This window comes from Hyperoodon ampullatus (assembly GCF_949752795.1).
Source record: "Hyperoodon ampullatus genome assembly, chromosome: 3".
NCBI classification, from domain to species: Eukaryota; Metazoa; Chordata; class Mammalia; order Artiodactyla; family Ziphiidae; genus Hyperoodon; species Hyperoodon ampullatus.
This window is the reverse complement of record NC_136916.1, coordinates 174,450,541-174,467,877: the sequence shown is the minus strand read 5'-3', so window position 1 is coordinate 174,467,877 and position 17,337 is coordinate 174,450,541. Positions and strand designations below refer to the sequence as shown.

Here is a 17,337-nt window from a genome sequence, read left to right as displayed (position 1 = left end):
CTCCAGTTTTGTGCTCTTGGAATCAGGGTCTAGGGCTCCTCCTTACAGATGTCTCCTTGTGCGTGTATGTGAGCTACTGATTTTTGTTTTCGTGGGAGTTTTGTTAAAGAAAGTGTGCACCTGAGAAATGGCAGGTTGCTCTAGAAACCTGCAGTGGTCATGAAGGCTTTCCCCGTCCCTGTTATTGCACCTACCAGAACCTGACCGCCAATATTCATATCACCTGGGACCAGCAGCTATTGCTCTGTAACCAGCAGAGCGTTCAGGATTTTGACTCACCTTTCCTGTCGCTAGTTAAGGTATATGTACTGTGACGTCTGGTGGTCAGTTTTGATTTTTTTTTTTCAAGATCGGAGTCCTATTACTGTTTCTAGGTAGTTCGTTCCAGTGGCCTGTTTTTTGTTTTCTGAGAGCAGCATGACTGATACATGTTCTAAAAGGAGCTCTTGTTTTCTAAAACACGGATTGATACAGGTCTGTCTGTTACTTTTGATGGAAAAAGAGAAGATTACTTTCCTGATCTAATGAAATGGGCCTCTGAAAATGGAGCCTCGGTTGAGGGTTTTGAAATGGTGAACTTCAAAGAAGAGGGCTTTGGTTTGAGAGCAACAAGAGATATCAAGGTGAGTTTGTAGGTGAGCATCTGGGTGGTGTGGCATGGAGGGCCCAGTACCTGGAGACAGGCGTCTCGGGCTGTCCTGAGAGCACACTGTGGACGTGTCGGCATCGTGCAGCCCACCTCCCTCTCCCTGACCTGCAGTCTCTCGGCTGGCCCCGTGGTCCTGAGGGGCCTCAGCCCAGGGCTCTAGACAGCCCCTCCCAGGTCGTCCTCCTTGGAACTGAGCTATCAGCCAGTGAGTGGGGCAAGTCGGGTCACATCTCTGAACATCTGTTAGGAGACCAGAGAACATGCCTCGCGGGCTTTTGAGATTTGAGTGAAGAGGAGGATGTGGGCTTGGGTGGTTTGGAGGGAGAGCACACAGGGCCCTGTGATGGACTGGATGTGGGGTGGGGTGGAGGATGGGCCGTGTCGAGATGCGGACCGGTTTTCTGGAGTGGGTAACTGAGTGGCTGGACGTACCACTTCCGGAGACAGCAGCAGCAGAGGGGAGGGGAAAGAAGAAGAGAAATATCCACGTGCTGAGGGACAGATGCTTTTCTCCACTCTCAGTCCTTCCCTCCAGATGAAGGGAGCAGCAGCCCCCGGCGGGGCTCTAGGCCTCTCTCTGGCCCTCACTCATGCCGCTCCTAGAGAGGAGGTGTGACGATCTGACGGTTCTGGAAGAAGGATCTGGGCTTGGCCTTTTTCTCCGTGGGAGCTGGTTGCCATATGTGTTCTCTCCCCTGCTCTCTCCACCCTGGGAGTTTTACAGGGCAGGCCACACGTGGGGAGTCCTGTCGGGGCTCCAGTCCTGCCTGTAACTAGGTGGGGAGTCTGTCTAATTCTGGGATTCCGTAGGTGATATTTTGTGTCACCATCTGTTGTATTCTTGTGTCTCTCTCAGTTGGTTCAGAACTTCAGTGGAGGAAATGGATGTTATTTATTTGGGTCCCTTCAAACTTCAGCAGCATCTCTGGTCAAGTCGTAGCTTACTTTTCAATGATACCTTGATAAGCCATACACTGGTTTATTAGATACCTGTTAAATATCTATAGTGTGTGAATAGTACCTTGCTTGTTATTATACCATGCTTCCAAAAACACCAGGATCTCTTCCTTCATGAGGCTGATATAGTCAGGGACGAGACACACATAAAAATAAATAGTAGACCTTGGTAAAAGGCAAGAGTAAACCAGCTGTCACACGTTTTTCTCATCTCTGATGAGAAGCATCATTAGTATGGATGCTGCCCGGAATATCTTAGCGGTGGTCCGTCTTCACTATGTGCATGTTTTTTTAAGCTTTATCGAGGCATAATTGATATACAAAATCACACATATTTAACGTATATGTTTTGATGAGCTGGGACATGTGCATATACCCGTGACACCATCACCACACTCAAGGTACTGTGTTGATGTGCATGCTTCAGGCAGCATAGACACACGTACAGGACTTCCTGAAAAGAAGCATCTCGTGTTGCCAAAGTAGTGAGATAATGCCTTGGGAAAAAATTAGTAACCAAAGTATGTCTTACCGGCTCGTGCTTTTGCTGGTATCCGTGTGCTTTAAGGTCAAGCATGTGGAGGAAGGAATGTTACTCGAGCTTCAGAAACTCAATAGCAATTCACACTGGCAGGTTAGGGTTTTTGTTGGAGGTAGAACTTTTTTTGTTTTGTTTTTAGAACTTAAGTACAGCAAAGAATAAATAAACACCCTTGTGCTCTATTCCCAAATTGTTATATTTGCTTCAAATTGCTTTTTTTTCCCCAGTGTATGTAGTTTTTCTTTGGAAACAGGATTCGAAACGATGTTTCTACTCCTTTAACTGTAACATAAATGTTTACATTTAAAAGTGTATTTGATAATTAGAAATAAAATGCTTATAGGCAACCTTAAGCTGTATTTCATTGTGATTGGATTTCTGACCATAGATGTAGCTGGATTGACGATTGTAACATGTCTTGGTGATTCTACTATTATTTTTTTCCTTCTAGGCAGAAGAATTATTTTTATGGGTTCCACGAAAATTACTAATGACTGTTGAATCTGCTAAAAATTCAGTGCTGGGTGAGAATAATTTCTGTTTGTTCAAGGCATGGCAAAAATGATAAAAATATATAAAATTTAATTTTGTGGCACTAGGGACTATATATGGTCGTTTTCTCAACTAGTGAAATATTTCCCCAAATCCACACGAAGTGTTTTCCACACTTGTAATCTGACATAGTAGAAGAATGTCAAAAGAAGAGGGCATCTTACCTTAAATGTTACATGACTGTCAAGATATTCCTATAACTTTAATATATATTTTGAATGAACACTTTTTAAAGCAGTGTGTGGAACTGATGCTGTCACCTTCTGGGTTAATTCAGGGCCCTTGTATTCTCAAGACCGAATTCTTCAAGCCATGGGAAACATCACACTGGCCTTTCACCTGCTGTGTGAGCGAGCCGACCCTAACTCTTTCTGGCAGCCCTACATTCAGACCCTCCCCAGCGAATACGACACCCCTCTCTACTTCGAAGAGGAAGAGGTCCGTTACCTTCAGTCCACACAGGCCATACACGACGTCTTCAGCCAGTATAAGAACACAGCGCGGCAGTACGCCTACTTCTACAAGGTCATCCAGGTGAGCAGCTGGGAGCTGTGTAAAGGATGTGTCACAGGGTAGGGAAGGAGGGAAATTGATTGCTTAAATGTTCCACCTAAACATTTTGCTTTTTAAGGTAAAAGGCATCGAGTGCATTGTTTCTGTTTTTACAGAAATGTGGTTGGAATACATCTGACTTCCTCAGTGCCCAGTGTTAAAACAAGCAGCGGTTGCTCCTAAGTTGTGAAAGTCATTACATTTTCTGAAAACGAAAGACAACCATGGACTTTTAGAAGCTCTACAGTCTATCTAGTACAAAAAGATATGCCCCATGTCTAAATTTTCCAAGAAAATGAAAGTCCATTTGTGGGTTCTTCATACGTATATTAGTAGTAAAATATTGACAATTGATTTCTTTACGTTTTGCAAAGTGTACTGTGTATTATATTAATTTTAATTAGTTCTATGTAGACGTGTCACATGGAAATCTCTATAAGGTCATGAACATTTGAATTATACCTGATTGCTCCTTGCTGTGTTTTGGCAGTTCAGCCAGCGTTCTCTTTCCTTTCCAGTTGAACAGCATTCAGACAGCTGAGGGCCAGTGTCAGGGTTCCCTTGGGAGCTAAGAAAGGGCGAGTGTCTCTGCCTCCTGACTCGCCCCTTTCTCATATGCCCACGAATCAGCTCCTGGGCTGCTGTACCTAATAGGTGGCAAGTGGGAAAGTGAGCTGCTCCCTTTCCCTTTTCTTTGGGTAATTCGATAACCTGGATTAGGCTTGATTTGGTTGTTCCTTAGCTGGTCTGTCTCTGCTATGTTTTCATTGCTACAGGAAATAATGTTTTTGTGTTCATCATTTAACCTTACAGCATGCTTACTGCACAAGAATGCTACACTCAAAAGTATGTCCTCCCCTGTATGAAATACTTAAGATACATAGAAAACTATGACTCTTGTCTTCAAGTAGAAATCGCTGCTTTCCTAAACTTTGAACTTCAGGAAGCCTTTAAGAATTATCATATAATATGTATATAGCATTTATTTTGAGTGTGCTTGATTTGAAAAATGTTGATGGAGCCAGGCCAAAACTGATTATTCGGTTAGTTTGCACCTACAATCCTGCAGTCTAAAGTGTGACGTGGCTCTTCGTGACCTGAAGGGGTTGTGCTTTTATTCCTAGTTCTCTTTTGTTTTTTTTTTTTTGTGTGTGGTATGCGGGCCTCTCACTGCTGTGGCCTCTCCCATTGCGGAGCACAGGCTCCGGACGCACAGGCTCAGCGGCCACGGCTCACGGGCCCAGTCGCTCCGCGGCATGTGGGATCTTCCCGGACCGGGGCACGAACCTGTGTCCCCTGCATCGGCAGGCGGACTCTCAACCACTGCGCCACCAAGGAAGCCCTATTCCTAGTTCTTAATTGTGTTTCTTCAATGACTAGTAAAAGCGAAGCTGAACCTAGCAGGTCTAAGCCTTTGTCATTTCCTATTGTTAGGCAACAAACTGGAAACCATCTCTTTTCACAAATGTGTTTCTAAAATCGGGGCTGTGACATGGCGAAGGCTGGCGGCCTACCCTGAGAGGAACTGCCTCTGTGGTCAAGTCGAGGGTTCTGGAACGATGCCGAGTCTCCTGACAGCTGGCTTGGCGTGGTCTTTGGATTTTCATTACACTCATCGGTCTGTTTATTTCAGTATTAACAAAGTAGTGCAGTTTTGCTTCAAGGTTCAATGAGATTTTAAATGACCATGAGCCACTAAAATACTCTGTTCATTTTGATGGAACCGTCTCATGCCAGGTCTCTTAATAACCCTCTGAAATAAACCCCTTTAGATGATGTTTAGGTGATTGAATTATACCACAGTCTGTGTAGTAAATAGTACTATTGTGAACATCTCAGGAACTAGAGAACATTTTAAAAATAAACTTTAATTCAGAAGTTTTTCTAAGAGTAATAAAATTCTCACATGACTAACAAGAACAATTTGGATAACTTATAATGAATCCAAATATCCTTTTTAAAAAAACAACCACAGTCTTAAAGCATTAATGAATCTATCCATTATTCCTTTTTAGTATTCCTTTATTTATTTATTCTTCCTTTTATTTATTTATTTATTTTTTGCGGTACGCGGGCCTCTCACTGCTGTGGCCTCTCCCGTTGCGGAGCACAGGCTCCGGACGCACAGGCTCAGTAGCCATAGCTCACGGGCCTAGCTGGTCCGCGGCATGTGGGATCTTCCCGGACCGGGGCACGAAACTGTGTCCCCTGCATCGGCAGGCGGATTCTCAGCCACTGCACCACCAGGGAAGCCCTATTCTTCCTTTTTATTGAAAACTTTGATTAATACATGTGAAACAAGGTATATCCAAATGTGGAATTATCAGACAATCAAATGTTGGCTTTTTTGCATAATTAAGCCAATCTTGAGTATTTGAAAATAATGGTCGTGATTTTAAAAATGGGTGAAGGAGATCAAAAGGTAAAAAGAAAAAAAAATATATGCAGAATCATAAATTTTAAAAATGATTTAAAGATGCAGTCAAACTGTACTTTTCTTGACTGTCAAAAGCATCAAACCGAAGAGAAAGCAAGGTGTGTATGTGACCACATAACAGCTTCTTCTGTGTTACATCAGTGCATCTCAGCTGGGCGGTTGAGAGGGTATTTGCCCTTGAGAGAGCATTTGGTAACAGTTGGAGACAGTTTTGATTGTTAGGTTTGGGGAGGGGGGATGCCACTGGCATCCAGGCTGGGGTTGCTGCTGAACTTCTCATCATGTGCAGGGCAGCCCCCAAACAAGGAATTGTCCAGCCCAACATGTCAATAGTGCTAAGGCCGAGAAACCCGGCTTTGTATTTATATAGAGCGCGGACAGAGCACCTCAAATACCTGTGTGATTCCAAAAGTCACCATCAATCCCTTCTAGTGGTTGGATGCCTAGGGCCTGACTGACATTGGTTGCTGGTCACTGTCCCCCTATGTCAGAAAGTCTTCATGGGCCAGTTCCAGACCCCCCCCGGCTTTAACTGCCTGCTGTAGCTAGGAGAATATATTTTAAAGTGCTTTTCTGCTTGCTGTCATTTAACAAGCATCACTTCTTTTTAAACACTTACAAATAGAAGACTAGGTTTGGAGATGTTTGACTTGTTAAGGATATAAGTACAGGGGAACAAAGATTGAAAAAAATCTAAGTGTAAAATTCAGATTACTCTTTACAAACACAGACTTGGACCAAGGAGTTGAGTCGAGATCCTTGAAATTGCGTTTTGAAAATGAACTTTTATGTGGTGGACTGTCATCATTTCTCCACATAAGCTGGTGAGAGTTCAGTCGGGAAGGGGGCATTTAACCGATGGGAGGGGAAGGACCTTGTGCCCTGAACGGGGCAGCCCCGACTGAGGGTGGTTTCAGGAAGGGTTGAAGCAGCGGATGATCTGCCCAAGAGAGAGAGAGGCCGCACAGAAAGAGCCTGAGCTTTGTAGTCAAGACAAACCTGAGTTGAAATCCTAATAAATGTATTTATTATTAAATTAAATATAGTTTGGCATTTGTTGCTTTACCCTACCCCTCTGTGTTTGTCTCCTGATCTGTTAGGTAGAAGACCCATTTTTCAGTGTAACTGCTGTCAGCCCAAGTTGGGCTCTTCATCATAGCCCCCAGCACAGTGCCGGGCTGCAATGCCTGTGGCATGAGGAAACACCAAGGAGGTCACGGTTGAAGCCACCCGAGCCAGGGCGGCATGGTAGTGGAGAGGGTGGGCTCTGGAGCTGGCCTGCCAGGGTTCAGATCCCCACAGCATCATTTTTTTTTTTTTTTAATCATACCTTATTTTTTTTAATTGATTAATTATTTTTGACTGTGTTGGGTCTTCGTTTCTGTGCGAGGGCTTTCTCTAGTTGCAGCGAGGGGGGCCACTCTTCATCGCGGTGCGCAGGCCTCTCACTGTTGCTGCCTCTCTTGTTGTGGAGCGCAGGCTCCGTAGTTGTGGCTCACGGGCCCAGTTGCTCCGCGGCACGTGGGATCTTCCCAGACCAGGGCTCGTACCTGTGTCCCCTGCATTGGCAGGCAGATCCTCAACCACTGCGCCACCAGGGAAGCCCCCCACAGCATCATTTTTGCCAGGTCTCTGTGCTTCTGTTTCCTTTTCTGCAAAATGAGATAATACAGCACCTGTCTCCCAGGGTTGCAGAGTGGACGAAATGAGTTGATCTACCTGAGGCCCTCAGTACAGCAGTACTTGTCATAGAAATGCTCCATTTCTGTTACTGTTTTGTGTTTTGATCCTTCAGGCCATGCCGTTTGGTTGTTTTGTGTTTATTGTTTTAAGTTGCATCTCCCCTGTCCCTGCAGTACCTTATGGTAGTATTTCTTAACTTTACTACTAAAAACTCCTATTGGCCACGGATAATGAAGAGTATTCCTGCAAGACTAGGGCCTAGACCCAAGTGACTCTTCACAAACTCAGATTGCTTTGATATCTCATGCTTTTGTTGTTACTGTCATTGGTTTTTTTATCTCATGTTTTTAAATATTAAAAATTCGTGCAATTGTTTGTTTGCTGTGGTTTAACAATCGTGTGAAATGACTTACTATCAGGTCAGACTGGCACTGTAGGAAAACAGCCCAATTTCTCCCATGACCCTACCTGCCGCTGTGCATCCCTGGAACCCACATTCCATCAGGAGAAGCATGGCTTTATGTGGAGTAAATGCCATGAGCCCCACAATGTGGCCAGTCTAAGGGTGGTTCTTTTTCAGTACAAGAAAATGTGACAGTCACTTAACGTTAGTAAAAATAGGCAGCAGAAGAGATGATTGCAAATTGAAAATACATCAGAATGAGCTTTGGCAGAAATTTTCCTTTTTTTTTTTTTAAGAAGATGTTGGGGGTAGGAGTTTATTCATTAATGTATTTATTTTGGCTGGGTCGGGTCTTCGTTTCTGTGCGAGGGCTTCCCCTAGTTGTGGCAAGCGGAGACCACTCTTCATCACGGTGCGCGGGCCACTATCACGGCCTCTGTTGTTGCGGAGCACAGGCTCCAGACGCGCAGGCTCAGTAGTTGTGGCTCACGGGCCTAGTAGCTCCGCGGCATGTGGGATCTTCCCGGACCAGGGCCCAAACCCGTGTCCCCTGCACTGGCAGGCAGACTCTCAACCACTGCACCACCAGGGAAGCCCCGGCAGAAAATTTCTTAGTCGATGATTTGATTTCTGTGCCTGTTGGAATAGGACCTCAAGGCAGCCCAGAATGAGACGTACTGCTGAGACAACCAGGGGGTCTAGGTTATGGAGGAGAAGGTTTTTGCATAAGAATTCATGACAAAGAAAAGCAGATTTAAGTAAGAGTTATCTTTTTAAAAATAATATTTTGAGTCTAGCTGTTTTTCTAGTTTCAGGACGTTCCCACTGCTTATAGAAGTCTTCAAAAACAATTGAGAATAAACATGAATGTTAACACGGTACGCTGTTACTTTATGTATCATGTTTTCTCACTTCAGTACCAAACTCTTATGCTTTTCCAGGCTTGGATGTTGGGCTTTTTCTCCCTTTTAGTAGATAGATCACTTCAGCAATGCGTTATCCCTCAGGGGAGGGTGAGTAGGATTATAGCAGGTCATGTTTAACATTTTCAGTACAGCGACCTGCCCTCAGCTTGATTTTTTCTTTTTTCTTTTTTTTTTGCATTGTAGCTGTTAACCTTTTTTCAGCGTCTTGGGAACCCTCTTCCCAGAGACATGTGTATGTGTGCTATAATCACAAACCCTGGCATACCATTTGGGGGCTCAAATTCCAGAACCTGATTTGCAGTTTTTTGTTATGACTTCCAATTTAAAGTCTTTTTTCTGGGGATGCAGACCAAACTCTAGTCTGAGCTGAAACTCATTCTTTTTCTCCTGAGCTGGCCGCTGGCCTGAAGGTCTGCCAGCTCCGGCCTGGCCACTGTCTCCTGGGGGCACCAGCAGTGTGACGCAAGCACGGCTGGTCCCTGTGTGGTGGCGATCCCAAGTCCCTGGGAGAGGAGCACAGAGACGTGTTCATAGTCATCTTGCTTCAGCCTTTAGGATGTTTATTCTAAAAGAAAACTGGCGCTAATAGTAACTTCTAGGAATTATAAATGCCTCTAGGTAAATTTCTCTGCATTGAATTCTGAATGTTTAGAGAAACCTCTCTCTCGCTCTCTCTCTCTCTCTCTCTCTCTCTCTCTCTCTCTCTCTCTCTCTCTCTGCTTGTTGTTGCCTAAGAACTAGGAAAATAATTTCCTCCCAGCATATTTTCTTGGTCAAAGGCTTTTGAGTGCGGCCGCTTGGTAGTTCAGGTTACTTTCTGTCTTTAGTTTGCTTCACAGAGTTGGTTTAAAAGTCTTTCCAGGCCTCCGCTCGTCCTCTTCTGTAAAGTAGCACTTGGGCTTCACGGTTCTTTAAGGTTTTTACATTGTATCTGCATTGTATTCTTCTTGAGATGTGCAGTATACAGTGTGTCCTTTAGGTATCTAACAGATGATAGTATGTAACCAGAAGCCTCAAACTCGGAATTTTTTGTGCATACCTGCAGTTAAGATCTCACACCTGCTGGTGAAACATTCTACTGCAGCTTCATGGTTGAGAAATGTCAGCACCCAAACTCAGGAAGCTGAATTTAGAAATTGTGGCTCAGCCAAATGCTGGAAAAGGCTCGTGGGGATTGAGAACCTGAGTGGTGGTAGAATCTCTTCCTGTCAGTTTGTGAAGGGGGACGCGAGGGAAGAAGAGCGGGTTAATAGTAGAGGCAGAACTTGGCCTTGAAAACTGCTGCAGAGCTTTAACCTATAGAAGTACCCCTGTCAGACCAGGACGTTCCAAAGTTCAGCTCCAAGTTGGGACTTTTGCATGGAAATATATGACTAGTTTTGTGATAGAAATCAGTTGGAAAAAAAGTAGGATTTGGCTTAAACCCAACTTTGAAGTGGTGTGATTGTGAGAAAATGAAGAAAGTCATATCTTGACTTAACGTAGATGAATGATAGTCCAAATATTTCTCACCCGTGTCAATGAGAAAGAAATGAGCAGATCCTGTGAGTGAGCTGTTTGTCTAGTTGATAATCCCGTGTAGTGGGCTGGGCACTGCGATGTGGAGCGCCAGCTGTCCCAAGGTTAAGAGCCCTCTTGGGATGAGCACATTTTCCTGTGCTGTTGAGCTTGAATGTGATGCTCTTTTAAGTAAATTCAAGTGTACACAGTTGAACAGCGTAGAGGCATATCTATAAAATTACTATTTTCCCATTGATCTCTTCGTTTAAGTGATTTATCCCACCTTACTTGGGTCTCCTCTTTCTGCGCTGATCGAATCTGAGAGGTACAGGGGAAGGGCTGATGGAGAAACGCCTGTGTGTGTTAAGTGCTGTGAATTTTATTTCAAGGCTTCCGCCTTTCCTGCCTGATGCTGCAGGACGGGGGGAGGCTGTGTTAAGTTGGCCGTCCTCCCGGACAGGCAGCTTCTCCCACCTGGCCAGGCCCGTGGTGGCAGGAGACCCGCGCAGCCAGACTCATAGTGTGCTGCGAACAGGGCCTGCCCAGAGGCCAAGGAAGGTGCCACTTCTGGTTCTCGGCATCCCGTGGCAGTTGTGGCTGAACGTCAGTTGCTGTCCCGTTTCTCACTGTTCTCCTTGTCCCTGACGGAGCCACAGGAGAAGAGCACAGACGTGAATTTTTGCTGGAGATAGGTTCACCTCTGTTTTCCTGAAGCTCATAGAGAAATCTGATCATGCATGAGGCCTACAGGAATGAACATCAGATTTGAGTAAAGCCCCTGGGCCTCAGCATACTTTAAAGATCCAGCGTCTTGACACATGCAGGCGATGTACGTGGGCGTCAAATGCTGTCCTAGACACGTGTGGGTGCGCGTACCCAAGAGCCCCGCAAGGGAGGATGTGCACTTGCGTTCATGGAACTTGACTTCCGCTGGTGGCTGAGGTGGTGGCGGGCACCCCCTGTTTATGTGCAGGTTTACTCCACATCATCCCTGAGGCTGTGGGGAGCTTGGGGGGCTCTCCGTAGCCGCTTCTCCCTCCGTTGGCCCTTCCCCTCCGCCTAGAAACCTGTGTCAGGGTCTTCCTTCCAGATAAACCAACCCACCTTCTCCTCCTGACCTTGGATTCACTCCCCTTTCTTTCTGTTTTTAGCCCACTGTACCCTCCTGATTGTTCACTCAGCTACTGTTTCTTGAGGATCTCAAGCGTGAGGCACCGCACCTGGGGACCGGGACTGATGTCCCTGGGGTACAGAGAGGTGTTTTTGAACTTTGTATTTTGAAATAATTTTTTCGACTTAGGAAAAAGTTTTAAACGTAGTACAAAGTTGAAAGCCTGGCCGTGGGCACCAACTCCTGGATATCCTGCTCCTGCCCTCGTTCCCACGTAAGTTCCCTTCCGGAGGCACGTGTGTTCCGTATGTGACGCTCTTGTTCTCAGCCAAATTCCTGACAATGTCACGACTCCTGACGCAGGGTTGGGGGTATGGGACACCGAGGAGGTGAGTCAGAGGCGAGGGTGGGCATGAGAGAAGGCTCTTCAGTGGCTGGGGGTATCGAGGTAAACGTGGGTTCTGTGGTGAGGACACTGGCTGGAGATGCAGGATGTGATGGGGAGAGAATGAAGCCCTCTGATTCCAAGCTGTGCCCGAAGTCCGAGGGGCCTCTTCCCATCCTGTGAGTCGTGTTCTGTGCTGGGTGCCCTGGAGCACTGGCCGGACCGGGAGGTGGGAGGGGCTCCTGAGCTTGTTGTATGGACCCGTGGTCACTAACAGAAGATGCTTCGTGGGGACAGAGCTGCCCCATTGGTGTGACCCTCTCAGGGCTCTCTCCTCAGGGCTTTAGTCCTGACAGTCACCCTGTGAGGGAGGCAGTGTCCATCCTCCCTTTGCAGAGGTGCAGTGGGAGATGTGGGGTTCCCAGGCCCAGGTCAGAGCAGGCCGGCTGGACCCGAGCCCTCCCAGACCGGGCTCGGCAGGTCACAGTCTTTCTCTACGGCTCTCTCTGGTCTTACTTTTGGGGCAAAGAAGTGGTCTAGTGGTTTTTTTAAAAATAAATTTATTTATTTTAATTTTGGCTGCGTCGGGTCCTCGTTGCTGCACGCGGGCTTTCTCTAGTTGCGGCAAGCAGGGGCTACTCTTCGTTGTGGTGCGTGGCCTTCTCATTGCAGGGGCTTCTCTTGTTGCGGAGCATGGGCTCTAGGCGCGCGGGCTCCAGTAGTTGTGGTGCACAGGCTCAGAAGTTGTGGCTCGTGGGCTCTAGAGTGCAGGCTCAGGAGTTGTGGCACACGGGCTTAGTTGTTCCGCGGCACTTGGGATCTTCCCGGACCAGGGTTCGAACATGTGTCCCCTGAATTGATAGGCAGATTCCTAACCACTGTGCCACCAGGGAAGCCCCAGACGTGGTCTAGTTTTAAAGGCAGAGCAGTCTTGTTCAAAATCTCTCTTGGGCTCTTATTTTGCAGAAAGCTGTGCCATCCCCTGGGCCTGCACAGGGCACCTGCTGGGGTTCCTTCCAACTCCTGGAGGGACCCACGTCCAGCCTCAGTCTCACTCTATGCAGAGGTGGAAGAGGGTCACACACAGAGGAAGCCGTAGGCTGCTGGCTTTCCCCCACGCTGGGATGAAGCTGGTGGTCCTGTCTCTCTCTCTCTTTCTTTCTTTCTTTTTTTTATCCTTACCAACTTGACTTTTAATGTTATAAAAAATTGGAAACACTGGAACTTAGGAAAATCACCGCAGGCTTGCGTGTTCTCTGGAGAGTTTCCAGCGACTTTGTGATCCTTGTAGAGCCTCTGGCTGTCTTGCTGAGACGCACTGACCCGTGTCCTTGCTTCTTCCCGAGAGCTGACCTTGTGTGTTTTACTAATTTGTGTTCAATGTGTGTGAGTGTTGTCCTTATCATGTCCTTATTTAAGGTTTCTGACTTTGTAGATTATTCATTCTAAACGTGTATCTAATTTTCACCATTTTTATAAATACAGGCTGCAGATATGACATTTAAAAACATCTAATTTGTGGTTTTAACTGTTTGCTTGTTTTGTATAATATTATAGCAATTCAAATAGATATAGACTTCACCTGCTGGGAATCTAGTGTTCTTTGTTCTTTCCAGTTTTTGTTTCAGCAGCCTTTGAGGGACTCAGGAAACGAAATGCTTTTTCTCTGTATTCCTGGTTCTAAATGGGGGAAGCCATACCTGCGTCCAGTCGGTGGCGCATATTCCCTCTTGGCAGTTATTAAGAAAGGTCACCGTTTTGTGGTGTCTGGACAAGCGGGGAGGCTGGGCAGCCCACGCTCTGTGTCCTCCTGTAGGAGTTTTCCAGGTAAGATTCCCAGATCTCCGGGCTGCCGTGGTTGCTAGGGCGCTCCTGTCTCCTGCCCTTGGCTGGCCCGCTGGCCCTTCTGTCTGGCTGTCCTCCTGTGAACGACAGCCTTCCTCCCCTTACTCGGCTTGTCACCTGGGCCCCTTGAGAAAAGCTTCCAACTTTGCCGATCAGAGTTGGGAACGGAAGTCCGGCAAAGCCATTACAAGGGTAATCATTCATGGCAATGCCGGCTATGTGTCCAGCACTGTGAGAGCTTTCTTGCCTTTTATTCCAGGAACTACTGCCTTCCCATGAGAATCTGAGACAAAATTAACCAAACTAGATTCAGCAGAAACTTCCAGTCCTAGGGCCCAAGTCTTTGGGGCATCACCCCGTTGTACAGGTGAGGAAATGGGCTGAGTGGCGAGTCAGGATTGAAGCCCAGATCCTCCCGACCCTAGAGGCTGTTTTTCCCGCTTCCCTCGTCTCCACAGACCCATCCTCTTTACAATTCCTTCTCTCCCCTTCTAGTCCCCGCTTTACCAGTCCTGGGTCTTTCCCACAAGTCTGATCAGTAGAACTTTTTCGAAAATACAAGTTTAAAAACAAAAGCTTCAAAATTGTTTTTTCTTGAAACCTGCTTTTTTTTTCCAGCCCCCTAAGGTCTGTATCTGGTGACTACATTCCCTGTTCTCTGGGATAGGAATTTTAGTTTTATTTTTGTTTTGTTTTGTTTTGAGTGTGTGTGATAAGACGAGAGCCTGCTTCTATTTTTTGAGACCTCTGACAAGCGCCCTTACGAGAACACTCTCCTGAGTGAGCAGACACGTTGGCAACCACTCACGCTGGGTGACGTTGACACGCAAATTCTGTTCCTTCCCTGCAGAGCTGTACTGCTTTCATAATTGCTTATGACCTAAGAAATTCTGGCTTAGGCTGCAGCCATCCCGTGGCCACCCTGCATATCCTTCTCACCTTCTCTCAGGGAGAAAAGCATTTACGGTAGAAGCATGAAAACGAATTAGAGGCAGTAGAGGAACCTCCATAACATCAGGGATTATATTATTAATTCATCCTTTTTACTCGGGTTGGGCCGGGACCTCTCGGCAGCTGGACGTGGAGGCACGGCTGGGACTGTCCACCCCCTCTGCATTTTAGTACCAAGCGGAAGAGTGGATTGAGCTCACCCTCCAGTGAGCTTGAGGGAATGTGTAGACCTGCATGGAGTGAGATGGTGAGGACGATCGCTTTAACAGAATCGGTAGGTTAGTGAGCGTTCACAGACAGGGAACAAAGGTGCCTGTGTTCTGTTGCCCTTATTCCATAAGGTGCTGTGGGTTAGACACGACCGCAGTCCACTCCGCCTGACTTCCTTGGAATTGAGAGCCCGAGCGTAGGTGGGGCTTTGCTGTTGGTATTCATCGGGCTGTGAGCTTCCTGCATTTGCAAAGGCGCTCTGATTTGAGTATTTAGTGCTTCATTCTAGCCCTGGTGGGTTAGATCAGGTGGATCACATCTTTTACCGTTATGGAAACTCATTTTAGCAGCGTGTTTCTGCTGGGCAGATTATCCAAAAAATTGCCCATGCAATATAATAATTTTTAAATAGTCTTGTTAATAGCAGCTTCTTCCGACTGCCTAGCCATCCATTCTGCACCCAACTTGCCAGTTTTCGGAGGAGTCGGTGTCCTGTACAAGAAAGAATAGTTCCTCCGAGTCTGAGCTTGTCACCCGCTAGGTAAATCTGGTCAGGTTAAGTTGGAGTCTGAGTTCCCTTATCTGTAGAAAGGAGACATGGGTGCCCGCCAGCCAGGCTGTGTGGGAGTGAAGAAGAGACATCTCTGCGGGGCTCAGCATACAGGTGCCAGCCCTGCAGACTCAGCGGGTCGGCCACACCCTCTCCAGGGCCGTCCTCTGGCCTCTGCTAGAGCACGGTCCCTGCTCAGGGCCCGATCTGACAAGGCAGCCCTTCCCAGCGTGAGGACTACTTAGAGGACCAGTCCTTGTATGGAGGCAAAACATGCCTCCCTGGAACGTTCGTCTGAGTCGTTTCCTGACTTGAGAGCAAAAGAGTAGATTTCGTCTTACGCCACGACTCCTTCCTTCCCTCCCCGTCTCCCACCCCCACCCCCGGCTGAGGCATTCGTTCAGCAAACACCTCTCTGCAAGGTGCATCTGCTTGGAATCGATGGTTTACAAAGTTAGTCAGAAGCGTGCTTGCTGGGCCTGTAAAATTAATTCAGTAAAAAGTGATATTTGAGGGCATAGATTGAAAGAGAAGGAAGAGTCCTTTCAGCTGAGAAGTTGAGGAGGACTTCTTTTGGTTTTTGTCATTTTTAAATGGGAGCAGTGGTGGTTGGAGAAGGTGATCTCAGAGACGGGCCCCCGCTGCTCTCTGACCTCGCCTTTGGCCTATTTTTTCCTCAAAGCACATTAGTATCTGACAGCATATGTGTATTTCTTCATTCGTTTGTCTGTCTTCCCAACCAGAATGTCCGCACACTGGGGGCAGGGACTGTGTTTTATCCTCAGCTGAAAGGTGCCTAACACATAGCAAGGACTCAATCGCGGTTTGTTGGGTGAATAAAGCCACCAGCCAGTAGCCGAAACTGCAGCAAATAGCATTTAATAAAACTGGTCAGATACTGTGCCTTAGTTCATTTCCTCCTGTCAACACCCAGTGAGAGGTGTGATTCCTCTTTCCTTCTGAAGAGCAGACCTGCCGGGCCTCACGGGTGGGCAGTAGCCAGGCTGGGTCTCAGGTTTGGCTCAGACCCCAGAGCCTGTGCTCTCTCCAGGCTGCAATCCTCCCTGCCCCCCTGAGAGTCCCAGAACTCAGGCCACCTGTCACTCAATCATCTGTTTTGTGGCTCTTCTGGAACCTGCAGGGGGTCAGGAGCAGACTTCTCTTCTGGGTTCCCTAGCTTAATTCTCTTCTGTTCTATGGGGATGTTTGCCTGTTTTCTGCGTTCAGATAGCTTTCTAATTTTTTGTGGTTTGTAGGAGATCACCAGCAATGACTATGGTCACATGTACAAGTTTTTTCAATATTCAAGTCAGTTATTTTTGTTTGTTTGTTTCATTTTTGGTCTGGAGGAATTCTGACTTGTTTAAAATGGCCAGTGGCTTTCTTACTGTCATTTCTCTTACTTTGGAATTCATTTTCCTTCCAGTGATGATGGACACCCAGTCCAGGCCACTGTCCTGCCTTCCAGAGGGTCCCTCCAGTCTTAACCCTCCTGTCTGGGTCTGTGTGCAGAACTAGAGAGATCTTTTTGTAACATAAATTATATCATGCTGCTGGTTTACCATCACACTTGGAAAAACTCAAAGGGCAGGGCTGCTGAGATGGCTCCTCCTCCCACTCGAGGTGAACCCTTGGGTACCCTTCCTCCCCGTCACTGCAGCCGCTCCTCTCGGCTGTGATCAGTTCGCCGGTCTTGCCCAGCCTCTCTGGCCCCATCTGCTCCCTTTCTGCAGGGGCTTCCCCCAGTTCTGTGCACGCTGCCTCCTTCTCAGGCTTCTGGTTTCAGCTAAAATGTTGCAGTTTGAGTGAGGCTTTCCCTTACCCTGAAGTAGATCTGCCTTATCCACTATGTTAGTGTGTTAGTCAGGACTCTTCTGAGAAACAGAACCAACAGGATGTGTTTATGTGTATAGAAGGAGATTTATTTTAAGGAATTGGCTCACGTGATTATGGAGGCTGGCAAATCCAAAATTTACAGGCCAGGCCAGCAGGCTGGAGACCCAGGAAAGAGCTGATGTTTTAGTTCAAGTCCGAAGGCCTTCTGCTGCAGACTTCCCTCTTGCTTGGGGGAGGTCAGGCTTTTGT

General features: G+C 46.9%; 1 protein-coding gene across 1 annotated transcript in view; it reads left to right on the top strand.

The window, feature by feature from the left end:
• Positions 1-17,337, top strand: part of SETD3 (SET domain containing 3, actin N3(tau)-histidine methyltransferase) — a 71,379-nt gene that overhangs the window by 17,062 nt on the left and 36,980 nt on the right. Inside the window, exons 4-6 of the mRNA XM_079699654.1 lie at positions 475-623; positions 2,599-2,671; positions 2,977-3,233. Coding sequence (XP_079555780.1) covers positions 475-623; positions 2,599-2,671; positions 2,977-3,233 — 479 coding nt within the window. The remainder of the gene's footprint in view (positions 1-474; positions 624-2,598; positions 2,672-2,976; positions 3,234-17,337) is intronic.